The sequence below is a fragment of the Salmo salar genome, chromosome ssa26 (genome assembly GCF_905237065.1).
Source record: "Salmo salar chromosome ssa26, Ssal_v3.1, whole genome shotgun sequence".
Lineage (NCBI taxonomy): Eukaryota > Metazoa > Chordata > Actinopteri > Salmoniformes > Salmonidae > Salmo > Salmo salar.
This window is the reverse complement of record NC_059467.1, coordinates 49,790,209-49,817,159: the sequence shown is the minus strand read 5'-3', so window position 1 is coordinate 49,817,159 and position 26,951 is coordinate 49,790,209. Positions and strand designations below refer to the sequence as shown.

Below are 26,951 nucleotides of genomic sequence, written 5' to 3'. Positions count from 1 at the left end.
GTAATCTAATCCCGGTGAAAATTAATCCAACTTGCTCTACAATAACAATACACTGTAACTGTTAACAGGAAGAATGAGACGTCAGGCTTTAAGTCATGTTATCAAGTTTTTACATATGGATCTCGAAACAGAAAAGAGCGAAATGACATGATACACTGGTACAATCCATTCATGCACAGGAAACCGACTGGTAACAATAAATAGAATACATTGAAGCTGTTAGCATTACATTTACCGTTAAAAAAAAACTAGCAATGATCAGAACCACTGCCGGACAACACAGGTGGAGTGCCACGCAGTATAGAGGCAAGTATAACTTTGGGGAAGTTTGCCCCATAAATGGATCATGTGAGTAAAATTGTGCTTAAATACACCTTAAGAGTGAATACCCATTCATATAGGGCGCGTTCCAGATCGTGATTTGTTGCAGTCACACTGCACAAATTATCACATTTCTATTTCAAGAAAAGGGACAATTCTCCAGGTTCTCAGGAACCTACATAAATATAATATAGTAATCTAAGCTATGCAGCTGCATCGTAACTGCAGTACTGACAACCTGGAACGCCCCAGAGTCTTTAGGAGTAAGTTCAAAGCAGCGGTTGAATTATTATGAAGTCTTCAGAAATCAACAGTCGTCGTTTTCAGTCCATGTCTCGCACTCTACGGCAGATCTCCTCTGTAAACTCTGAGCACTTCGACTTCCCACCAAGGTCCCCGGTCAGCACCTGGGAGAGGATAGAAAAACAGCCCAATCAATTCATTGAAAAGCCAAAGCAGAGTTTGCATACAATGACCAACTGAACAAAAATCTGTCATGTTAAAATCTACAGAAAAATACATAAGAGCATTGGCTCCCAGAAGGAGGTGTGGTGTCCAGGGGAGCCAACACATTATAAACCAACTAGCCCAACATCCAGCATATAATCTCGCATCGGATAGAAGAGAGCAGACTCTCTGAGCGGTCCTCCAAGAACAAGGAAGTACTACTACTTCTCCCCGGGCACCTCCACTTCGTAATGTATTCCGGCACCGATATGCAAGAGCCACAACAATCACTATTGGGAGTAATAAAAACCCAACTAGCCCCCTTCTAGTCTCTGATGGTTATTGGGGGGGGTAATAAAAACCCAACTAGCCCCGTTCTAGTCTCTGATGGTTATTGGGGGGGGGTAATAAAAACCCAACTAGCCCCCTTCTAGTCTCTGATGGTTATTGGGGGGGGTAATAAAAACCCAACTAGCCCCCTTCTAGTCTCTGATGGTTATTGGGGGGGGGGGTAATAAAAACCCAACTAGCCCCCTTCTAGTCTCTGATGGTTATTGGGGGGGGGTAATAAAAACCCAACTAGCCCCCTTCTAGTCTCTGATGGTTATTGGGGGGGGGTAATAAAAACCCAACTAGCCCCCTTCTAGTCTCTGATGGTTATTGGGGGGGGGGGTAATAAAACCCAACTAGCCCCCTTCTAGTCTCTGATGGTTATTGGGGGGGGTAATAAAAACCCAACTAGCCCCCTTCTAGTCTCTGATGGTTATTGGGGGGGGTAATAAAAACCCAACTAGCCCCCTTCTAGTCTCTGATGGTTATTGGGGGGGGGGGTAATAAAAACCCAACTAGCCCCTTCTAGTCTCTGATGGTTATTGGGGGGGGGGTAATAAAACCCAACTAGCCCCCTTCTAGTCTCTGATGGTTATTGGGGGGGGTAATAAAAACCCAACTAGTCCCCTTCTAGTCTCTGATGGTTATTGGGGGGGGGGTAATAAAACCCAACTAGCCCCCTTCTAGTCTCTGATGGTTATTGGGGGGGGGGTAATAAAACCCAACTAGCCCCTTCTAGTCTCTGATGGTTATTGGGGGGGGGTAATAAAACCCAACTAGCCCCCTTCTAGTCTCTGATGGTTATTGGGGGGGTAATAAAAACCCAACTAGCCCCCTTCTAGTCTCTGATGGTTATTGGGGGGGGGTAATAAAAACCCAACTAGCCCCCTTCTAGTCTCTGATGGTTATTGGGGGGGGTAATAAAAACCCAACTAGCCCCCTTCTAGTCTCTGATGGTTATTGGGGGGGTAATAAAAACCCAACTAGCCCCTTCTAGTCTCTGATGGTTATTGGGGGGGGGTAATAAAACCCAACTAGCCCCTTCTAGTCTCTGATGGTTATTGGGGGGGGGTAATAAAAACCCAACTAGCCCCCTTCTAGTCTCTGATGGTTATTGGGGGGGGGGTAATAAAAACCCAACTAGCCCCCTTCTAGTCTCTGATGGTTATTGGGGGGGGGGTAATAAAAACCCAACTAGCCCCCTTCTAGTCTCTGATGGTTATTGGGGGGGGGTAATAAAAACCCAACTAGCCCCCTTCTAGTCTCTGATGGTTATTGGGGGGGGGTAATAAAAACCCAACTAGCCCCCTTCTAGTCTCTGATGGTTATTGGGGGGGGGTAATAAAACCCAACTAGCCCCCTTCTAGTCTCTGATGGTTATTGGGGGGGGTAATAAAACCCAACTAGCCCCCTTCTAGTCTCTGATGGTTATTGGGGGGGGTAATAAAAACCCAACTAGCCCCCTTCTAGTCTCTGATGGTTATTGGGGGGGGTAATAAAAACCCAACTAGCCCCCTTCTAGTCTCTGATGGTTATTGGGGGGGGGTAATAAAAACCCAACTAGCCCCCTTCTAGTCTCTGATGGTTATTGGGGGGGGTAATAAAAACCCAACTAGCCCCCTTCTAGTCTCTGATGGTTATTGGGGGGGGTAATAAAACCCAACTAGCCCCCTTCTAGTCTCTGATGGTTATTGGGGGGGGGGGTAATAAAAACCCAACTAGCCCCCTTCTAGTCTCTGATGGTTATTGGGGGGGGTAATAAAAACCCAACTAGCCCCCTTCTAGTCTCTGATGGTTATTGGGGGGGGGTAATAAAAACCCAACTAGCCCCTTCTAGTCTCTGATGGTTATTGGGGGGGGGGTAATAAAAACCCAACTAGCCCCCTTCTAGTCTCTGATGGTTATTGGGGGGGGGTAATAAAACCCAACTAGCCCCCTTCTAGTCTCTGATGGTTATTGGGGGGGGTAATAAAAACCCAACTAGCCCCCTTCTAGTCTCTGATGGTTATTGGGGGGGGGGTAATAAAAACCCAACTAGCCCCCTTCTAGTCTCTGATGGTTATTGGGGGGGGTAATAAAAACCCAACTAGCCCCCTTCTAGTCTCTGATGGTTATTGGGGGGGGGTAATAAAAACCCAACTAGCCCCCTTCTAGTCTCTGATGGTTATTGGGGGGGGGTAATAAAAACCCAACTAGCCCCCTTCTAGTCTCTGATGGTTATTGGGGGGGGGTAATAAAAACCCAACTAGCCCCCTTCTAGTCTCTGATGGTTATTGGGGGGGGTAATAAAACCCAACTAGCCCCCTTCTAGTCTCTGATGGTTATTGGGGGGGGGTAATAAAAACCCAACTAGCCCCCTTCTAGTCTCTGATGGTTATTGGGGGGGGTAATAAAAACCCAACTAGCCCCCTTCTAGTCTCTGATGGTTATTGGGGGGGGGGTAATAAAAACCCAACTAGCCCCCTTCTAGTCTCTGATGGTTATTGGGGGGGGGGTAATAAAAACCCAACTAGCCCCCTTCTAGTCTCTGATGGTTATTGGGGGGGGGTAATAAAAACCCAACTAGCCCCCTTCTAGTCTCTGATGGTTATTGGGGGGGGGTAATAAAAACCCAACTAGCCCCCTTCTAGTCTCTGATGGTTATTGGGGGGGGTAATAAAACCCAACTAGCCCCCTTCTAGTCTCTGATGGTTATTGGGGGGGGGTAATAAAAACCCAACTAGCCCCCTTCTAGTCTCTGATGGTTATTGGGGGGGGTAATAAAACCCAACTAGCCCCCTTCTAGTCTCTGATGGTTATTGGGGGGGTAATAAAACCCAACTAGCCCCCTTCTAGTCTCTGATGGTTATTGGGGGGGGGTAATAAAAACCCAACTAGCCCCCTTCTAGTCTCTGATGGTTATTGGGGGGGGGTAATAAAAACCCAACTAGCCCCCTTCTAGTCTCTGATGGTTATTGGGGGGGGGTAATAAAAACCCAACTAGCCCCCTTCTAGTCTCTGATGGTTATTGGGGGGGGGTAATAAAAACCCAACTAGCCCCTTCTAGTCTCTGATGGTTATTGGGGGGGGGTAATAAAAACCCAACTAGCCCCTTCTAGTCTCTGATGGTTGTTGGGGGGGGTAATAAAAACCCAACTAGCCCCTTCTAGTCTCTGATGGTTATTGGGGGGGGGTAATAAAAACCCAACTAGCCCCTTCTAGTCTCTGATGGTTATTGGGGGGGGGTAATAAAAACCCAACTAGCCCCTTCTAGTCTCTGATGGTTATTGGGGGGGGTAATAAAAACCCAACTAGCCCCCTTCTAGTCTCTGATGGTTATTGGGGGGGGTAATAAAAACCCAACTAGCCCCTTCTAGTCTCTGATGGTTATTGGGGGGGGGTAATAAAAACCCAACTAGCCCCCTTCTAGTCTCTGATGGTTATTGGGGGGGGTAATAAAAACCCAACTAGCCCCCTTCTAGTCTCTGATGGTTATTGGGGGGGGGTAATAAAAACCCAACTAGCCCCCTTCTAGTCTCTGATGGTTATTGGGGGGGGGGTAATAAAAACCCAACTAGCCCCCTTCTAGTCTCTGATGGTTATTGGGGGGGGGTAATAAAAACCCAACTAGCCCCCTTCTAGTCTCTGATGGTTATTGGGGGGGGTAATAAAAACCCAACTAGCCCCTTCTAGTCTCTGATGGTTATTGGGGGGGGTAATAAAACCCAACTAGCCCCCTTCTAGTCTCTGATGGTTATTGGGGGGGGGGTAATAAAAACCCAACTAGCCCCCTTCTAGTCTCTGATGGTTATTGGGGGGGGGTAATAAAACCCAACTAGCCCCCTTCTAGTCTCTGATGGTTATTGGGGGGGGGTAATAAAAACCCAACTAGCCCCCTTCTAGTCTCTGATGGTTATTGGGGGGGGTAATAAAAACCCAACTAGCCCCCTTCTAGTCTCTGATGGTTATTGGGGGGGGGTAATAAAAACCCAACTAGCCCCCTTCTAGTCTCTGATGGTTATTGGGGGGGGGGGTAATAAAAACCCAACTAGCCCCCTTCTAGTCTCTGATGGTTATTGGGGGGGGTAATAAAAACCCAACTAGCCCCCTTCTAGTCTCTGATGGTTATTGGGGGGGGTAATAAAACCCAACTAGCCCCCTTCTAGTCTCTGATGGTTATTGGGGGGGGGTAATAAAAACCCAACTAGCCCCTTCTAGTCTCTGATGGTTATTGGGGGGGGGGGGTAATAAAAACCCAACTAGCCCCTTCTAGTCTCTGATGGTTATTGGGGGGGGGTAATAAAACCCAACTAGCCCCCTTCTAGTCTCTGATGGTTATTGGGGGGGGGTAATAAAAACCCAACTAGCCCCCTTCTAGTCTCTGATGGTTATTGGGGGGGGTAATAAAAACCCAACTAGCCCCCTTCTAGTCTCTGATGGTTATTGGGGGGGGGGTAATAAAAACCCAACTAGCCCCCTTCTAGTCTCTGATGGTTATTGGGGGGGGGTAATAAAAACCCAACTAGCCCCCTTCTAGTCTCTGATGGTTATTGGGGGGGGGGTAATAAAAACCCAACTAGCCCCCTTCTAGTCTCTGATGGTTATTGGGGGGGGGGTAATAAAAACCCAACTAGCCCCCTTCTAGTCTCTGATGGTTATTGGGGGGGGGGTAATAAAAACCCAACTAGCCCCCTTCTAGTCTCTGATGGTTATTGGGGGGGGTAATAAAAACCCAACTAGCCCCCTTCTAGTCTCTGATGGTTGTTGGGGGGGGGTAATAAAAACCCAACTAGCCCCTTCTAGTCTCTGATGGTTATTGGGGGGGGGTAATAAAAACCCAACTAGCCCCCTTCTAGTCTCTGATGGTTATTGGGGGGGGGTAATAAAAACCCAACTAGCCCCCTTCTAGTCTCTGATGGTTATTGGGGGGGGGGTAATAAAAACCCAACTAGCCCCCTTCTAGTCTCTGATGGTTATTGGGGGGGGGGTAATAAAAACCCAACTAGCCCCCTTCTAGTCTCTGATGGTTATTGGGGGGGTAATAAAAACCCAACTAGCCCCTTCTAGTCTCTGATGGTTATTGGGGGGGGGGTAATAAAACCCAACTAGCCCCCTTCTAGTCTCTGATGGTTATTGGGGGGGGTAATAAAACCCAACTAGCCCCCTTCTAGTCTCTGATGGTTATTGGGGGGGTAATAAAAACCCAACTAGCCCCCTTCTAGTCTCTGATGGTTATTGGGGGGGTAATAAAAACCCAACTAGCCCCCTTCTAGTCTCTGATGGTTATTGGGGGGGTAATAAAAACCCAACTAGCCCCCTTCTAGTCTCTGATGGTTATTGGGGGGGGGGTAATAAAAACCCAACTAGCCCCCTTCTAGTCTCTGATGGTTATTGGGGGGGGGGTAATAAAACCCAACTAGCCCCCTTCTAGTCTCTGATGGTTATTGGGGGGGGGTAATAAAAACCCAACTAGCCCCCTTCTAGTCTCTGATGGTTATTGGGGGGGGGTAATAAAAACCCAACTAGCCCCCTTCTAGTCTCTGATGGTTATTGGGGGGGGTAATAAAACCCAACTAGCCCCCTTCTAGTCTCTGATGGTTATTGGGGGGGGGTAATAAAAACCCAACTAGCCCCTTCTAGTCTCTGATGGTTATTGGGGGGGGTAATAAAACCCAACTAGCCCCCTTCTAGTCTCTGATGGTTATTGGGGGGGGGTAATAAAACCCAACTAGCCCCCTTCTAGTCTCTGATGGTTATTGGGGGGGGGGTAATAAAAACCCAACTAGCCCCCTTCTAGTCTCTGATGGTTATTGGGGGGGGGGGGGTAATAAAAACCCAACTAGCCCCCTTCTAGTCTCTGATGGTTATTGGGGGGGGGGGGTAATAAAAACCCAACTAGCCCCCTTCTAGTCTCTGATGGTTGTTGGGGGGGGTAATAAAAACCCAACTAGCCCCCTTCTAGTCTCTGATGGTTATTGGGGGGGGGTAATAAAACCCAACTAGCCCCCTTCTAGTCTCTGATGGTTATTGGGGGGGGTAATAAAAACCCAACTAGCCCCCTTCTAGTCTCTGATGGTTATTGGGGGGGGTAATAAAACCCAACTAGCCCCCTTCTAGTCTCTGATGGTTGTTGGGGGGGGTAATAAAACCCAACTAGCCCCCTTCTAGTCTCTGATGGTTATTGGGGGGGTAATAAAAACCCAACTAGCCCCCTTCTAGTCTCTGATGGTTATTGGGGGGGGGGGTAATAAAAACCCAACTAGCCCCCTTCTAGTCTCTGATGGTTATTGGGGGGGGGGTAATAAAAACCCAACTAGCCCCCTTCTAGTCTCTGATGGTTATTGGGGGGGGGGTAATAAAAACCCAACTAGCCCCCTTCTAGTCTCTGATGGTTATTGGGGGGGGGGTAATAAAACCCAACTAGCCCCCTTCTAGTCTCTGATGGTTATTGGGGGGGGGTAATAAAAACCCAACTAGCCCCCTTCTAGTCTCTGATGGTTATTGGGGGGGGGGTAATAAAACCCAACTAGCCCCCTTCTAGTCTCTGATGGTTATTGGGGGGGGGGTAATAAAACCCAACTAGCCCCCTTCTAGTCTCTGATGGTTATTGGGGGGGGGTAATAAAAACCCAACTAGCCCCTTCTAGTCTCTGATGGTTATTGGGGGGGGGGTAATAAAAACCCAACTAGCCCCTTCTAGTCTCTGATGGTTATTGGGGGGGGGGGTAATAAAACCCAACTAGCCCCTTCTAGTCTCTGATGGTTGTTGGGGGGGGTAATAAAACCCAACTAGCCCCCTTCTAGTCTCTGATGGTTATTGGGGGGGGGTAATAAAAACCCAACTAGCCCCCTTCTAGTCTCTGATGGTTATTGGGGGGGGGTAATAAAAACCCAACTAGCCCCTTCTAGTCTCTGATGGTTATTGGGGGGGGGTAATAAAACCCAACTAGCCCCCTTCTAGTCTCTGATGGTTATTGGGGGGGGGGGTAATAAAAACCCAACTAGCCCCCTTCTAGTCTCTGATGGTTATTGGGGGGGGGTAATAAAAACCCAACTAGCCCCCTTCTAGTCTCTGATGGTTATTGGGGGGGGGGTAATAAAAACCCAACTAGCCCCTTCTAGTCTCTGATGGTTATTGGGGGGGGTAATAAAAACCCAACTAGCCCCCTTCTAGTCTCTGATGGTTATTGGGGGGGTAATAAAACCCAACTAGCCCCCTTCTAGTCTCTGATGGTTATTGGGGGGGGTAATAAAAACCCAACTAGCCCCTTCTAGTCTCTGATGGTTATTGGGGGGGGGTAATAAAAACCCAACTAGCCCCCTTCTAGTCTCTGATGGTTATTGGGGGGGGGGGTAATAAAAACCCAACTAGCCCCTTCTAGTCTCTGATGGTTATTGGGGGGGGGTAATAAAAACCCAACTAGCCCCCTTCTAGTCTCTGATGGTTATTGGGGGGGGTAATAAAAACCCAACTAGCCCCCTTCTAGTCTCTGATGGTTATTGGGGGGGGGGTAATAAAAACCCAACTAGCCCCCTTCTAGTCTCTGATGGTTATTGGGGGGGGGGGTAATAAAAACCCAACTAGCCCCTTCTAGTCTCTGATGGTTATTGGGGGGGGTAATAAAAACCCAACTAGCCCCCTTCTAGTCTCTGATGGTTATTGGGGGGGGGTAATAAAAACCCAACTAGCCCCCTTCTAGTCTCTGATGGTTATTGGGGGGGGGGGTAATAAAAACCCAACTAGCCCCCTTCTAGTCTCTGATGGTTATTGGGGGGGGTAATAAAAACCCAACTAGCCCCCTTCTAGTCTCTGATGGTTATTGGGGGGGGGTAATAAAAACCCAACTAGCCCCCTTCTAGTCTCTGATGGTTATTGGGGGGGGTAATAAAAACCCAACTAGCCCCCTTCTAGTCTCTGATGGTTATTGGGGGGGGGTAATAAAAACCCAACTAGCCCCCTTCTAGTCTCTGATGGTTATTGGGGGGGGGTAATAAAACCCAACTAGCCCCCTTCTAGTCTCTGATGGTTATTGGGGGGGGTAATAAAACCCAACTAGCCCCCTTCTAGTCTCTGATGGTTATTGGGGGGGGGGTAATAAAAACCCAACTAGCCCCCTTCTAGTCTCTGATGGTTATTGGGGGGGGTAATAAAACCCAACTAGCCCCCTTCTAGTCTCTGATGGTTATTGGGGGGGGTAATAAAAACCCAACTAGCCCCCTTCTAGTCTCTGATGGTTATTGGGGGGGTAATAAAAACCCAACTAGCCCCCTTCTAGTCTCTGATGGTTATTGGGGGGGGTAATAAAAACCCAACTAGCCCCCTTCTAGTCTCTGATGGTTATTGGGGGGGGTAATAAAAACCCAACTAGCCCCTTCTAGTCTCTGATGGTTATTGGGGGGGGGGTAATAAAACCCAACTAGCCCCCTTCTAGTCTCTGATGGTTATTGGGGGGGGGGTAATAAAAACCCAACTAGCCCCCTTCTAGTCTCTGATGGTTATTGGGGGGGGGGGTAATAAAAACCCAACTAGCCCCCTTCTAGTCTCTGATGGTTATTGGGGGGGGGTAATAAAACCCAACTAGCCCCTTCTAGTCTCTGATGGTTATTGGGGGGGTAATAAAAACCCAACTAGCCCCCTTCTAGTCTCTGATGGTTATTGGGGGGGGTAATAAAAACCCAACTAGCCCCCTTCTAGTCTCTGATGGTTATTGGGGGGGGGGGTAATAAAAACCCAACTAGCCCCCTTCTAGTCTCTGATGGTTATTGGGGGGGGGTAATAAAACCCAACTAGCCCCCTTCTAGTCTCTGATGGTTATTGGGGGGGGTAATAAAAACCCAACTAGCCCCCTTCTAGTCTCTGATGGTTATTGGGGGGGGTAATAAAAACCCAACTAGCCCCCTTCTAGTCTCTGATGGTTATTGGGGGGGGGGTAATAAAAACCCAACTAGCCCCCTTCTAGTCTCTGATGGTTATTGGGGGGGGTAATAAAAACCCAACTAGCCCCCTTCTAGTCTCTGATGGTTATTGGGGGGGGTAATAAAACCCAACTAGCCCCTTCTAGTCTCTGATGGTTATTGGGGGGGGGTAATAAAAACCCAACTAGCCCCCTTCTAGTCTCTGATGGTTATTGGGGGGGGTAATAAAAACCCAACTAGCCCCCTTCTAGTCTCTGATGGTTATTGGGGGGGGTAATAAAACCCAACTAGCCCCCTTCTAGTCTCTGATGGTTATTGGGGGGGGTAATAAAACCCAACTAGCCCCTTCTAGTCTCTGATGGTTATTGGGGGGGGGTAATAAAAACCCAACTAGCCCCCTTCTAGTCTCTGATGGTTATTGGGGGGGGGTAATAAAACCCAACTAGCCCCCTTCTAGTCTCTGATGGTTATTGGGGGGGGGTAATAAAACCCAACTAGCCCCCTTCTAGTCTCTGATGGTTATTGGGGGGGGTAATAAAAACCCAACTAGCCCCCTTCTAGTCTCTGATGGTTATTGGGGGGGGGTAATAAAAACCCAACTAGCCCCTTCTAGTCTCTGATGGTTATTGGGGGGGGTAATAAAACCCAACTAGCCCCCTTCTAGTCTCTGATGGTTATTGGGGGGGGTAATAAAAACCCAACTAGCCCCCTTCTAGTCTCTGATGGTTATTGGGGGGGGTAATAAAACCCAACTAGCCCCCTTCTAGTCTCTGATGGTTATTGGGGGGGGGTAATAAAACCCAACTAGCCCCCTTCTAGTCTCTGATGGTTATTGGGGGGGGGTAATAAAAACCCAACTAGCCCCCTTCTAGTCTCTGATGGTTATTGGGGGGGGGTAATAAAACCCAACTAGCCCCTTCTAGTCTCTGATGGTTATTGGGGGGGGGTAATAAAACCCAACTAGCCCCCTTCTAGTCTCTGATGGTTATTGGGGGGGGTAATAAAAACCCAACTAGCCCCCTTCTAGTCTCTGATGGTTATTGGGGGGGGGTAATAAAACCCAACTAGCCCCTTCTAGTCTCTGATGGTTATTGGGGGGGGGGTAATAAAACCCAACTAGCCCCCTTCTAGTCTCTGATGGTTATTGGGGGGGTAATAAAAACCCAACTAGCCCCCTTCTAGTCTCTGATGGTTATTGGGGGGGGGGGTAATAAAAACCCAACTAGCCCCCTTCTAGTCTCTGATGGTTATTGGGGGGGGGGTAATAAAAACCCAACTAGCCCCCTTCTAGTCTCTGATGGTTATTGGGGGGGGGGTAATAAAAACCCAACTAGCCCCTTCTAGTCTCTGATGGTTATTGGGGGGGGGGTAATAAAAACCCAACTAGCCCCCTTCTAGTCTCTGATGGTTATTGGGGGGGGGTAATAAAAACCCAACTAGCCCCTTCTAGTCTCTGATGGTTATTGGGGGGGGTAATAAAAACCCAACTAGCCCCCTTCTAGTCTCTGATGGTTATTGGGGGGGGTAATAAAACCCAACTAGCCCCCTTCTAGTCTCTGATGGTTATTGGGGGGGGGGTAATAAAAACCCAACTAGCCCCCTTCTAGTCTCTGATGGTTATTGGGGGGGGGGGTAATAAAAACCCAACTAGCCCCCTTCTAGTCTCTGATGGTTATTGGGGGGGGGTAATAAAAACCCAACTAGCCCCCTTCTAGTCTCTGATGGTTATTGGGGGGGGGGGTAATAAAAACCCAACTAGCCCCCTTCTAGTCTCTGATGGTTATTGGGGGGGGGGTAATAAAAACCCAACTAGCCCCCTTCTAGTCTCTGATGGTTATTGGGGGGGGGTAATAAAAACCCAACTAGCCCCCTTCTAGTCTCTGATGGTTATTGGGGGGGGTAATAAAAACCCAACTAGCCCCTTCTAGTCTCTGATGGTTATTGGGGGGGTAATAAAAACCCAACTAGCCCCCTTCTAGTCTCTGATGGTTATTGGGGGGGGGTAATAAAAACCCAACTAGCCCCCTTCTAGTCTCTGATGGTTATTGGGGGGGGTAATAAAAACCCAACTAGCCCCCTTCTAGTCTCTGATGGTTATTGGGGGGGGGGGTAATAAAAACCCAACTAGCCCCCTTCTAGTCTCTGATGGTTATTGGGGGGGGGGGTAATAAAACCCAACTAGCCCCCTTCTAGTCTCTGATGGTTATTGGGGGGGGGGTAATAAAAACCCAACTAGCCCCCTTCTAGTCTCTGATGGTTATTGGGGGGGGGTAATAAAAACCCAACTAGCCCCCTTCTAGTCTCTGATGGTTATTGGGGGGGGGGGTAATAAAAACCCAACTAGCCCCCTTCTAGTCTCTGATGGTTATTGGGGGGGGTAATAAAACCCAACTAGCCCCCTTCTAGTCTCTGATGGTTATTGGGGGGGGTAATAAAAACCCAACTAGCCCCCTTCTAGTCTCTGATGGTTATTGGGGGGGGGGTAATAAAAACCCAACTAGCCCCCTTCTAGTCTCTGATGGTTATTGGGGGGGGGGTAATAAAAACCCAACTAGCCCCTTCTAGTCTCTGATGGTTATTGGGGGGGGGTAATAAAAACCCAACTAGCCCCTTCTAGTCTCTGATGGTTATTGGGGGGGGTAATAAAACCCAACTAGCCCCCTTCTAGTCTCTGATGGTTATTGGGGGGGGGGGTAATAAAAACCCAACTAGCCCCCTTCTAGTCTCTGATGGTTATTGGGGGGGTAATAAAAACCCAACTAGCCCCCTTCTAGTCTCTGATGGTTATTGGGGGGGGGGTAATAAAAACCCAACTAGCCCCCTTCTAGTCTCTGATGGTTATTGGGGGGGGTAATAAAAACCCAACTAGCCCCCTTCTAGTCTCTGATGGTTATTGGGGGGGGGGGTAATAAAAACCCAACTAGCCCCTTCTAGTCTCTGATGGTTATTGGGGGGGGGGGGGGTAATAAAAACCCAACTAGCCCCTTCTAGTCTCTGATGGTTATTGGGGGGGGGTAATAAAAACCCAACTAGCCCCCTTCTAGTCTCTGATGGTTATTGGGGGGGGGTAATAAAACCCAACTAGCCCCCTTCTAGTCTCTGATGGTTATTGGGGGGGGTAATAAAAACCCAACTAGCCCCTTCTAGTCTCTGATGGTTATTGGGGGGGGTAATAAAAACCCAACTAGCCCCCTTCTAGTCTCTGATGGTTATTGGGGGGGGGTAATAAAAACCCAACTAGCCCCCTTCTAGTCTCTGATGGTTATTGGGGGGGGGGTAATAAAAACCCAACTAGCCCCTTCTAGTCTCTGATGGTTATTGGGGGGGGGTAATAAAAACCCAACTAGCCCCCTTCTAGTCTCTGATGGTTATTGGGGGGGGTAATAAAACCCAACTAGCCCCCTTCTAGTCTCTGATGGTTATTGGGGGGGGTAATAAAAACCCAACTAGCCCCCTTCTAGTCTCTGATGGTTATTGGGGGGGGGTAATAAAAACCCAACTAGCCCCCTTCTAGTCTCTGATGGTTATTGGGGGGGGTAATAAAACCCAACTAGCCCCCTTCTAGTCTCTGATGGTTATTGGGGGGGGGTAATAAAAACCCAACTAGCCCCTTCTAGTCTCTGATGGTTATTGGGGGGGGTAATAAAACCCAACTAGCCCCTTCTAGTCTCTGATGGTTATTGGGGGGGGTAATAAAACCCAACTAGCCCCCTTCTAGTCTCTGATGGTTATTGGGGGGGGGTAATAAAAACCCAACTAGCCCCCTTCTAGTCTCTGATGGTTATTGGGGGGGGGGGGTAATAAAAACCCAACTAGCCCCCTTCTAGTCTCTGATGGTTATTGGGGGGGTAATAAAAACCCAACTAGCCCCCTTCTAGTCTCTGATGGTTATTGGGGGGGGTAATAAAACCCAACTAGCCCCTTCTAGTCTCTGATGGTTATTGGGGGGGGGTAATAAAAACCCAACTAGTCCCCTTCTAGTCTCTGATGGTTATTGGGGGGGGGTAATAAAAACCCAACTAGCCCCTTCTAGTCTCTGATGGTTATTGGGGGGGGTAATAAAAACCCAACTAGCCCCCTTCTAGTCTCTGATGGTTATTGGGGGGGGGGTAATAAAAACCCAACTAGCCCCCTTCTAGTCTCTGATGGTTATTGGGGGGGTAATAAAAACCCAACTAGCCCCCTTCTAGTCTCTGATGGTTATTGGGGGGGGGTAATAAAAACCCAACTAGCCCCCTTCTAGTCTCTGATGGTTATTGGGGGGGGGGGTAATAAAAACCCAACTAGCCACCTTCTTGTCTCTGATGGTGTCGAAGCAGGCGGTCTCGATCTTCTTGCCGTAGTCGTGCATGCCCATGTGACGCAGCATCATCACAGCACTGAGCAGCAGAGCTGTAGGGTTGGCCATGTCCAGACCGGCTATGTCGGGGGCCGTCCCATGGACCTGGATACCACAGGGGTAGATGTTAAAACGTCTACTACTCTCAACACTGGAACAAGCTTCCGTACATCCATTAGAAATGGACAACTTATTGAAATATATGACGTCTTGTATTATTGTTTTGTTGAAAGAGTGGGAAGTCTTTAACAAAACAAACATGTTTAGTTATTGCACAATAGACTGCTTACAGGACAAGAAGCCTTGCGTTTTATCAAACAGTTAAGAGAGTAGATAAACATATTCAGATTATAAAAACAGCAAGACAAACCGATTCAAAAATGGCGACTCCATTGGCACCAATGTTTCCACTAGGAGTGACTCCCAGACCTCCGATAAGTCCAGCACACAGATCACTGCAAAACATGACACATACACCTATCTGTAGTAGTAGCCACAGCCTTTAGTTAGCAGAATCATCTAGTCACATTAGCGCAACACAAATGAAAGCCAGTATTAGGCCCAATAAGACCAAACTCTGCTAAGCTATTAAATGTTTGAATTAATAGCTTAAACAAATTGCATTCAATAGCGATGAATTAATATAGATACATGCAAATAAATAGTAACTGACCTGAGAATGTCACCATACAGGTTGGGCATCACCAGGACGTCAAACTGGGTGGGATCTTGCACCATCTGAAACATTCACCATGACAACCTGATTAAGCCCCGTTTCCATCTCCAACATGACAACCTGATTAAGCCCCGTTTCCATCTACCGCTCCAACACAACAACCTGATTAAGCCCCGTTTGCATCTACCGCTCCAACACAACAACCTGATTAAGCCCCGTTTCCATCTTCCGCTCCAACACGACAACCTGATTAAGCCCCGTTTCCATCTTCCGCTCCAACACGACAACCTGATTAAGCCCCGTTTCCATCTTCCGCTCCAACACGACAACCTGATTAAGCCCCGTTTCCATCTTCCGCTCCAACACGACAACCTGATTAAGCCCCGTTTCCATCTTCCGCTCCAACACGACAACCTGATTAAGCCGTTTCCATCTTCCGCTCCAACACGACAACCTGATTAAGCCCCGTTTCCATCTACCGCTCCAACACGACAACCTGATTAAGCCCCGTTTCCATCTACCGCTCCAACACAACAACCTGATTAAGCCCAGTTTCCATCTCCAACAAAAGAACCTGATTAAGCCCCGTTTCCATCTCCAACAAGAGACCCTGATTAAGCCCCGTTTCCATCTCCAACAAGAGACCCTGATTAAGCCCCGTTTCCGTCTCCAACAAGAGAACCTGATTAATAAAGCCCCGTTTCCGTCTCCAACAAGAGAACCTGATTAATAAAGCCCCGTTTCCATCTCCAACAAGAGAACCTGATTAATAAAGCCCCGTTTCCATCTCCAACAAGAGAACCTGATTAATAAAGCCCCGTTTCCATCTCCAACAAGAGAACCTGATTTAAGCCTAATTTCTACCTTCTGCTTCCAGGTAATCTGCTAGGTCTGCGCCAACGGAACGATGCGATATCCAACTTCCAGTCCCGTCGGCGTGGTCAAATCTCTGCATCCGCAAGGTCACCTTTCAAAGGGAGGTGCGCGGAAACGCGCAGACGCGAGCGGTCTTTCGACTGAAGCGGTAGTTGGAAATTAAGGCTTTAGACAGAGAATGTGATTTGCATCAAAACAGCGTCACGTAGGAAGAACAGCGTGTACATACGTTCAGACACACTGTGTCCAGGTACATCTCAGTAAACTTGATGTCCTTGAAGTTTTCAGCCACCTCTCTGCATTTCCTCAGGAACAGCCCATCTGACATCCTCCTGGTCACATCAAAACACCAGGCACGTTAGTTTAATGCCTGAATATTGGTGTCATTGATGTGCTCATTCTGATATGTTCTTTCTTTCTTTAATACATGTTTATTTGTGCGTATCGTTTTGTATTGCTAGGTATTACTGCACTGGTAGAACATAAGCACTTCCCTCCTCCTGCGATAACATCTGTTAAATATGTGTACGTGACCAATAACATTTCATATCTTATTCTGTTTTTGACTTGTAATTGATGATACATTTAGTCGATATTTGCTTCTCATTTTGAAATGATCCACAACGGCCCAATAAAAATGTACAATTTCTAAGATTCCACAGCCTATTTGATTGTGGAGCTCTAGACTTACATGATGTTGGCTTTGTGAACGGCTGTGACACTGGTTCTTTGGTTGCTTCTTGCATACTCAAAGGCATACTCAGCGATACGGCGACTGGCGTCTTCAGTGATGAGTTTGATGCTCTGAACTACGCCATCAACAATCTACAAGAGAAGAGGACAATCACCTTAGCCTAAATCAAACAATAGATGACTTAATTAATCATACAGAATAAAATATTTTGAATCAGTGATCTACTTTAGGTCATAAAATGTTTTGAGGGACAGTAACAACTGGGAAAGACAACTGAGCGACTTTAAAAAAACAATTGAACAGGAACAATGAAACTGGAAGAGAAGACTCATGAAAAGGTATTCATAACATAACCGTGAGTGGAGGAACAAAAAGTACTCTCAGCCGGAGGTGACAACTACATACAATAGGATTTCACCGTAAAGGAAGTGACATCAACAAATTCCAGATGTGCCATCTTAATTTGACCAGTTTCACAACAGGAAAGTAATCCTGCAGCAACAAGAAATGTGGATTATTATTAATAAAATGGAAATGTTTAAGTTAAGATACATTTTTCATTTGGGCAAATCAAGTCTGAAATTGGAAATGACAAACTTTAGAAGCCTTTTTAAACATTTAACACTACAAGTTAGCAGTGCCTGCTTAAAATTCTATGCGACAGAGTGATCAAATTAAGATAGCAGATATGTAGGAATAACATACAATACATTTAGTTGAAAAAAAACTAAGTGAACAAAGAAGGAGAACTGGAGAGAGAAGTTGATGAACACACACTACCATTCAAAAGTTTGGAGTCACTTAGAAATGTCCTTGTTTTTTTCCATGAAAACATACATGAAATGAGTTGCAAAATGAATAGGAAATATAGTCAAGATGTTGACAAATAATAGTGTCCTTCAAACTATGCTTTTGTCAGAGAATTCTCCATTTGCAGCAATTACAGCCTTGCAGACCTTTGGCATTCTAGTTGTCAATTTGTTGAGGCAATCTGAAGAGATTTCACCCCATGCATCCTGAAGCACCTCCCACAAGTTGGATTGGCTTGATGGGCACTTCTTACGTACCATACGGTCAAGCTGCTCCCACAACAGCTCAATGGGGTTGAGATCCGGTGACTGTGCTGGCCACTCCATTATAGACAGAATACCAGCTGACTGCTTCTTCCCTAAATAGTTCTTGCATAGTTTGGAGCTGTGCTTTGGATCATTGTCCTGTTGTAGGAGGAAACTGGCACCAATTAAGCGCCGTCCACAGGGTATGGCATGTCGTTGCAAAATGTAGTGATATCCTACCTTCTTCAAGATCCCTTTTAACATGTACAAATCTCCCACTTTACGACCACCAAAGCACCCCCAGACCATCACATTGCCTCCACCATGATGACAGATGGTTTCAAGCACTCCTCCAGAATCATTTCATTTTTTCTACGTCTCACAAATGTTCTTCTTTGTGATCCGAACACCTCTAACTTAGATTTGTCTGATCATAACACTTTGTTTCAATCTTCCTCTGTCCAGTGTCTGTGTTCTTTTGCCCATCTTAATCTTTTATTTTTATTGGCCAGTCTGAGATATGGCTTTTTCTTTGCAACTCTACTTAGAAGGCCAGCATCCTGGAGTCGCCTCTTCACTGTTGACGTTGAGACTGGTGTTTTGAGGGTACTATTTAATGAAGCTGCCAGTTGAGGACTTGTGAAGCGTCTGTTTCTCAAACTAGACACTAATGTACTTGTCCTCTTGCTCAGTTGTGCACCGGGTCCTCCCACTCCTCTTTCTATTCTGGTTAGAGCCAGTTTGCACTGTTCTGTGAAGGGAGTAGTACACAGCGTTGTACGAGATCTTCAGTTTCTTGGCAATTTCTCACATGGAATAGCCTTCATTTCTGAGAAAAAGAATAGACTGATGAGTTTCAGAAGAAAGTTCTTTGTTTCTGGCCATTTTGAGCCTGTAATCGAACCCACAAATGCTGATGCTCCAGATACTCAACTAGTCTAAAGAAGGCCAGTTTTATTGCTTCTTTAAATCAGGACAACAGGTTTCAGCTGTGCTAACATAATTGCAAAAGGGTTTTCTAATGATCAATTAGCCTTTTAAAATGATAAACTTGGATTAGCTAACACAATGTGCCATTGGAGCACAGGAGTGATGGTTGCTGATAATGGGCCTCTGTACACCCATGTAGATGTTCCATTCAAAAATATATATTTTTTTTTATATCAGCCGCTTCCAGCTACAATAGTCATTTACAACATTAACAATGTCTGCACTGCATTTCTGATCAATTTGATGTTATTTTAATGGACCAAAAAGTTTTGCTTTTCTTTCAAAAACAAGGACATTTCTAAGTGAGCCCAAACTTTTGAACGGGAGTGTACATTGGGGCACGTTAGGGTTAGAGACTGAGGTGGTGGTCTGGTTAGTGAAGCTGCTGTTCCTCTGGCTTACCTAAGGAACACCTGGAGAATAACCAATCACCTGTGTGTGATGTGCCCTGTCCAACCCAGATAAAACAGTTTCAATAACCGAGGACACGGATTCCACACAACACCACAGTGAAAATACGGACTGCTCAGCTCTCAGCCTTGAACAGCTGCTTATCAAGAGCTGAAAACCACGGACCGGAGTAGTCACATCACAGTTAACGTGACTTTTCAGTCACTGTCAAACCAACAAACCATTCGCAACCATTTTAGTGCTGACACTTGCTCTGAAATCTACAACAGATGCCTTAATGGAGGACCCAGTCAAGTGTTGAAACACTGGGTCATGTTCAGCGGGGCACAACGTAGCCATTAAAAACATAATAACCTGAACATTCTTCTTGGACATGTTCAGGTAGGACTTCTTGTTTTGTTTCACCTCCATTTCAAAACATTCTCTAGCGTTTCGTACCATTTGATACCGAATGAACACATCCCTGCACGTTGTTGTAGTAAGACTATTCCATTGAGGGGCTGACTGCAAAGCAGGATCAAGGAGTTCGCTAGCTAACTCGACAATTTGAATTTTTTTATTTAGAAAGATCAGTTTGAAATGGACATGGACTAAATGATTCAACAACCAAAAACACAGAAGTTCAGCTTTCTTTAACCCCCCCAAAAAATCCATTGTTATTTCTGGTTGTTTCTCAAAGTTAGCTGGCTAACTCACTGACCCTGCTTTGTAGTGTACCCCTCTGGTCAGCAGGAGGGATCAGCCAATTCAATTATTATCCTGAACAAACATACGAGGTAGCTACTGCTATGTGTTCTATCCCTCTGTAGTCAGTGTTAGCTGCAGCCATTTTAACATACGAGGTAGCTACTGCTGTGTTCTATCCCTCTGTAGTCAGTGTTAGCTGCAGCCATTTTAACATACGAGGTAGCTACTGCTGTGTTCTATCCCTCTGTAGTCAGTGTTAGCTGCAGCCATTTTAACATACGAGGTAGCTACTGCTGTGTTCTATCCCTCTGTAGTCAGTGTTAGCTGCAGCCATTTTAACATACGAGGTAGCTACTGGGACGTTCAGTCCCATTTCTCTCCTACTGAACGTCACCTTGGTAACCATAGCTACTTACTATGTGCTCGATTCCGCTGTACTCTCCCTCGGTGTTCTCTCTGATGGTGACCAGGTCCACGTCGGTGTAGGGGGTCTTGTAGCCCTCGATGGACACACAGGGACGCACGTTGGCGTACAGGTCAAAGGTCTTCCTGAGTAACAGGTTCATGGAGGGGTGGCCGGCTGCGATGGGTGTCTTCAGGGGGCCTACACACAGAGGGGGGGAGGTTAAAAGTCCAATGCAGACCTTTTTATCTCAATATCAAATAATTTCATTGTGATCATTTTCAACTTAAAAAATAAATAAAAATGGCTTCTTAGCAAAGAACAATTTCTCAGGACTGTCTGAGTGGTGAGGGGAAAACTGAAAACTAGCTGTTATTGGCAGAGAGGTGACCCCACCAGGTAGACAAACTCCGCCCCACCAGGTAGACAAACTCCGCCCCACCAGGTAGACAAACTCCGCCCCACCAGGTAGACAAACTCCGCCCCACCAGGTAGACTAAACTCCGCCCCACCAGGTAGACTAAACTCCGCCCCACCAGGTAGACTAAACTCCGCCCCACCAGGTAGACTAAACTCCGCCCCACCAGGTAGACTAAACTCTGCCCCAACACAACATGTCACCAGGTAGACTAAACTCTGCCCCACCAGGTAGACTAAACTCTGTCCCACCAGGTAGACTAAACTCTGTCCCACCAGGTAGACTAAACTCTGTCCCACCAGGTAGACTAAACTCTGCCCCAACAACGCACCAGGTAGACTAAACTCTGCCCCACCAGGTAGACTAAACTCTGTCCCACCAGGTAGACTAAACTCTGTCCCACCAGGTAGACTAAACTCTGTCCCACCAGGTAGACTAAACTCCGCCCCACCAGGTAGACTAAACTCCGCCCCACCAGGTAGACTAAACTCCGCCCCACCAGGTAGACTAAACTCCGCCCCACCAGGTAGACTAAACTCCGCCCCACCAGGTAGACTAAACTCTGCCCCACCAGGTAGACTAAACTCCGCCCCACCAGGTAGACTAAACTCCGCCCCACCAGGTAGACTAAACTCCGCCCCACCAGGTAGACTAAACTCCGCCCCACCAGGTAGACTAAACTCCGCCCCACCAGGTAGACTAAACTCCGCCCCACCAGGTAGACTAAACTCCGCCCCACCAGGTAGACTAAACTCCGCCCCACCAGGTAGACTAAACTCCGCCCCACCAGGTAGACTAAACTCCGCCCCACCAGGTAGACTAAACTCCGCCCCACCAGGTAGACTAAACTCCGCCCCACCAGGTAGACTAAACTCCGCCCCACCAGGTAGACTAAACTCCGCCCCACCAGGTAGACTAAACTCCGCCCCACCAGGTAGACTAAACTCCGCCCCACCAGGTAGACTAAACTCCGCCCCACCAGGTAGACTAAACTCCGCCCCACCAGGTAGACTAAACTCCGCCCCACCAGGTAGACTAAACTCCGCCCCACCAGGTAGACTAAACTCCGCCCCACCAGGTAGACTAAACTCCGCCCCACCAGGTAGACTAAACTCCGCCCCACCAGGTAGACTAAACTCCGCCCCACCACGTAGACTAAACTCCACGTCACCAGGTAGCCTAACTCCACCCCACCACAACACGTCACCAGGTAGCCTAACTCCACCCCACCCCACCACGACACCAGGTAGCCTAACTCCACCCCACCCCACCACAACACCAGGTAGACTAAACTCCGCCCCACCAGGTAGACTAAACTCCGCCCCACCAGGTAGACTAAACTCCGCCCCACCAGGTAGACTAAACTCTGCCCCACCAGGTAGACTAAACTCCGCCCCACCAGGTAGACTAAACTCCGCCCCACCAGGTAGACTAAACTCTGCCCCACCAGGTAGACTAAACTCCGCCCCACCAGGTAGACTAAACTCCGCCCCACCAGGTAGACTAAACTCCGCCCCACCAGGTAGACTAAACTCTGCCCCACCAGGTAGACTAAACTCTGCCCCACCAGGTAGACTAAACTCTGCCCCACCAGGTAGACTAAACTCCGCCCCACCAGGTAGACTAAACTCCGCCCCACCAGGTAGACTAAACTCCGCCCCACCACAACACGTCACCAGGTAGACTAACTCCACCCCACCACAACACGTCACCAGGTAGACTAAACTCCACCCCACCAGGTAGACTAAACTCCGCCCCACCAGGTAGACTAAACTCCGCCCCACCAGGTAGACTAAACTCCGCCCCACCAGGTAGACTAAACTCTGCCCCACCAGGTAGACTAAACTCCGCCCCACCAGGTAGACTAAACTCCGCCCCACCAGGTAGACTAAACTCCGCCCCACCAGGTAGACTAAACTCCGCCCCACCAGGTAGACTAAACTCCGCCCCACCAGGTAGACTAAACTCCGCCCCACCAGGTAGACTAAACTCCGCCCCACCAGGTAGACTAAACTCCGCCCCACCAGGTAGCCTAAACTCTGCCCCACCAGGTAGCCTAAACTCTGCCCCACCAGGTAGACTAAACTCCGCCCCACCAGGTAGCCTAAACTCCGCCCCACCAGGTAGACTAAACTCCGCCCCACCAGGTAGACTAAACTCCGCCCCACCAGGTAGACTAAACTCCGCCCCACCAGGTAGACTAAACTCCGCCCCACCAGGTAGACTAAACTCCGCCCCACCAGGTAGCCTAAACTCCGCCCCACCAGGTAGACTAAACTCCGCCCCACCAGGTAGCCTAAACTCCGCCCCACCAGGTAGCCTAAACTCCGCCCCACCAGGTAGCCTAAACTCCGCCCCACCAGGTAGCCTAAACTCCGCCCCACCAGGTAGACTAAACTCCGCCCCACCAGGTAGCCTAAACTCCGCCCCACCAGGTAGACTAAACTCCGCCCCACCAGGTAGACTAAACTCCGCCCCACCAGGTAGCCTAAACTCCGCCCCACCAGGTAGCCTAAACTCCGCCCCACCAGGTAGCCTAAACTCCGCCCCACCAGGTAGCCTAAACTCCGCCCCACCAGGTAGCCTAAACTCCGCCCCACCAGGTAGCCTAAACTCCGCCCCACCAGGTAGACTAAACTCCGCCCCACCAGGTAGCCTAAACTCCGCCCCACCAGGTAGACTAAACTCCGCCCCACCAGGTAGACTAAACTCCGCCCCACCAGGTAGACTAAACTCCGCCCCACCAGGTAGACTAAACTCCGCCCCACCAGGTAGCCTAAACTCCGCCCCACCAGGTAGACTAAACTCCGCCCCACCAGGTAGACTAAACTCCGCCCCACCAGGTAGCCTAAACTCCGCCCCACCAGGTAGACTAAACTCCGCCCCACCAGGTAGACTAAACTCCGCCCCACCAGGTAGACTAAACTCCGCCCCACCAGGTAGACTAAACTCCGCCCCACCAGGTAGACTAAACTCCGCCCCACCAGGTAGACTAAACTCCGCCCCACCAGGTAGCCTAAACTCCGCCCCACCAGGTAGACTAAACTCCGCCCCACCAGGTAGCCTAAACTCCGCCCCACCAGGTAGACTAAACTCCGCCCCACCAGGTAGACTAAACTCCGCCCCACCAGGTAGACTAAACTCCGCCCCACCAGGTAGACTAAACTCCGCCCCACCAGGTAGACTAAACTCCGCCCCACCAGGTAGCCTAAACTCCGCCCCACCAGGTAGACTAAACTCCGCCCCACCAGGTAGACTAAACTCCGCCCCACCAGGTAGACTAAACTCCGCCCCACCAGGTAGACTAAACTCCGCCCCACCAGGTAGACTAAACTCTGCCCCACCAGGTAGACTAAACTCTGCCCCACCAGGTAGACTAAACTCCGCCCCACCAGGTAGACTAAACTCCGCCCCACCAGGTAGACTAAACTCTGCCCCACCAGGTAGACTAAACTCTGCCCCACCAGGTAGACTAAACTCTGCCCCACCAGGTAGACTAAACTCTGCCCCACCAGGTAGACTAAACTCTGCCCCACCAGGTAGACTAAACTCTGCCCCACCAGGTAGACTAAACTCTGCCCCACCAGGTAGACTAAACTCTGCCCCACCAGGTAGACTAAACTCTGCCCCACCAGGTAGACTAAACTCTGCCCCACCAGGTAGACTAAACTCTGCCCCACCAGGTAGACTAAACTCTGCCCCACCAGGTAGACTAAACTCTGCCCCACCAGGTAGACTAAACTCTGCCCCACCAGGTAGACTAAACTCTGCCCCACCACAACATGTCACCAGGTAGACTAAACTCTGCCCCACCAGGTAGACTAAACTCTGCCCCACCAGGTAGACTAAACTCTGCCCCACCAGGTAGACTAAACTCTGCCCCACCAGGTAGACTAAACTCTGCCCCACCAGGTAGACTAAACTCTGCCCCACCAGGTAGACTAAACTCTGCCCCACCAGGTAGACTAAACTCTGCCCCACCAGGTAGACTAAACTCTGCCCCACCAGGTAGACTAAACTCTGCCCCACCAGGTAGACTAAACTCTGCCCCACCAGGTAGACTAAACTCTGCCCCACCAGGTAGACTAAACTCTGCCCCACCAGGTAGACTAAACTCTGCCCCACCAGGTAGACTAAACTCTGCCCCACCAGGTAGACTAAACTCCGCCCCACCAGGTAGACTAAACTCCGCCCCACCAGGTAGACTAAACTCCGCCCCACCAGGTAGACTAAACTCCGCCCCACCAGGTAGACTAAACTCCGCCCCACCAGGTAGACTAAACTCCGCCCCACCAGGTAGACTAAACTCCACCCCACCAGGTAGACTAAACTCCACCCCACCAGGTAGACTAAACTCCACCCCACCAGGTAGACTAAACTCCACCCCACCACAACATTGCAGGCAGTCATTTAATACAGCTCTTACACTAAAAGGGCATTATCCTCATGTTCAAAACATCACAGTATTGTTCCAACCTCCGTGTGGAGATGGATATATATATATATATAAATAAATAAAACACAGAAAAGTCTAATTTGACAGCACTGGGCCTTTAACACCAGTTTACTGTTCATTAGGAACCAAATGGAAGTAAACAGACAAACAGGGAAAGACTACCTGTACATACAACAAAATACTTTTTACAATTTTCCATTGCAAAACGTTTTCTGTTTGAGTCTACTGAATACGGGGATGTACTGGCGCATAGACATGTTAACCTCTAGACGGGCTTTCACACCAGCCACCCGACCTCTAGACGGGCTTTCACACCAGCCACCCGACCTCTAGACGGGCTTTCTGCATCGTTTATCTACCAATCACGTTACCACTACATCCCTACTATCCCCATAGGCTACCCCATGAGCCCTACAGGCTACTATCCCCCCCAATGAGCCCCACATACTCTCCCCTGCGAGCCCCACATACTCTCCCCTGCGAGCCCCACATACTCTCCCCTGCGAGCCCCACATACTCTCCCCTGCGAGCCCCACATACTCTCCCCTGCAAACCCCACATACACTCCCCTACGAACCCTACATACTCTCCCCTACGAACCCTACATACTCTCCCCTACGAACCCCACATACTCTCCCCTATGATGCCGCCTGCATGACGTTCTTCATTCCAGCTGACTTCAGTACATTATGTCCATCATGACCATGACCAATCATAGTACCATAGATTTCCATAGGATCTCTGTGGCTGCTACCTACCTTTTAACCCGATCAGGGTCCTGTCCATAGACTCCTTACAGTCTGGAGGGATCATCCATCTACCTCCTGGGCCCTGGATAGCTGTCACATTCCTCTCCTCCCACTGGATGGGAACCTAACGGGTGGTAGAGAGAGGACACAGAATGGCACAGAAAGGACTCGGGTTCAATGTTCTGTCAAACTTTACATGCAAATGGCATGTTCTGCTGTTAACCCTACAATGTGCTGTGTGTGTGTGTGTGTGTGAGAGAGAGAGAGAGTTTGACAGCTTTTCCAGCTTACCTTAGCAGCCTCAAAAATCTTCATGACAGCCACGGATATTTCTGGACCGATTCCATCCCCAGGAATTAATGTAACCGTTTGCAGCTGTAAAAAGAGAAAACAAACCCCTTTTAAATCTGTTTTTAGAGGGATTACATATGAGCACTAAACACTGGCTCATGAATTACATCATTTCAGCCAATGAGGGAGAAGTTGATAAAAGACAGGTGTAGACTTGTCTATTTGTCAGTCCATGACTTACCCCCCTTCTGAAACATACCGTCGGTCTCTTTGCCGCCCCCACGACGTGAGAGAGCTGAAGGAGGAAAATAAACGGAAGGTTAAATTACTACCGCGCAGATACAACGTATCACAACAACATCCGCACACTGTATCTCTAGTCTAGTGTGACTGAATCAGAAAACATAATGACAAAACACGAAATGTCACTTGTCAAGCATTAGGCAGATAAAAGGCGTTTGGTTAATAGCGTAGCTCGCTACGGTAGTAGCAGGACAAGGACACACGGTAAAGGCCTCAAAGAAAACCCATGGAAACAACATTATACAACCAACAAAGTCATTCGAGCAGGAATTTACACTACACAAACATAAATCCAATACATGGCCAAGTTACATTGGATTATGTTTCCGCTGACAAACGGCATTTCCTTACCATTGACCTCCACACGTTGCTAGCCATACTCCTGTGTTAATGTGGTGCTACACCGCTCTGTCGCTAACGGGGCTTCCGGGGTGGGAAACCGTGACGTCATCACGCAGGAAACTTGGACCATTACATTTACATTGACATTTTTGTCATTTAGCAGACGCTCTCATCCAGAGCGACTTACAGATCAGAGGCAGTAGGGATGTTCTCTTGATAAGAGTGTGAATTAGACAATTTTCCTGTCCTGCTAAGCATTCAAAATGTAA

At 48.4% G+C, this 26,951-nt stretch overlaps 1 protein-coding gene across 2 annotated transcripts; it reads right to left on the bottom strand.

The window, feature by feature from the left end:
- Nucleotides 1-93: 93 nt before the first annotated feature.
- Nucleotides 94-26,803, bottom strand: LOC106595310 (isocitrate dehydrogenase [NAD] subunit alpha, mitochondrial). 2 transcript variants are annotated; one of them, XM_045708902.1, is made up of 11 exons: nt 26,692-26,803; nt 26,279-26,332; nt 26,038-26,121; nt 25,756-25,870; nt 20,137-20,324; nt 16,575-16,708; nt 16,113-16,215; nt 15,005-15,069; nt 14,702-14,786; nt 14,284-14,436; nt 94-728 (listed from the first exon to the last, which is right to left on the bottom strand). In XM_045708902.1, the coding sequence occupies exons 1-11, from the start codon at nt 26,716-26,718 to the stop codon at nt 645-647; spliced, it is 1,092 nt and encodes a 363-aa protein (XP_045564858.1). In that variant the 5' UTR covers nt 26,719-26,803; the 3' UTR covers nt 94-644. The 2 variants fall into 2 exon arrangements, with proteins under 2 accessions (XP_045564858.1, XP_045564859.1); XM_045708903.1 differs by having other exon boundaries at nt 26,297-26,332; nt 26,692-26,764.
- Nucleotides 26,804-26,951: the final 148 nt, after the last annotated feature.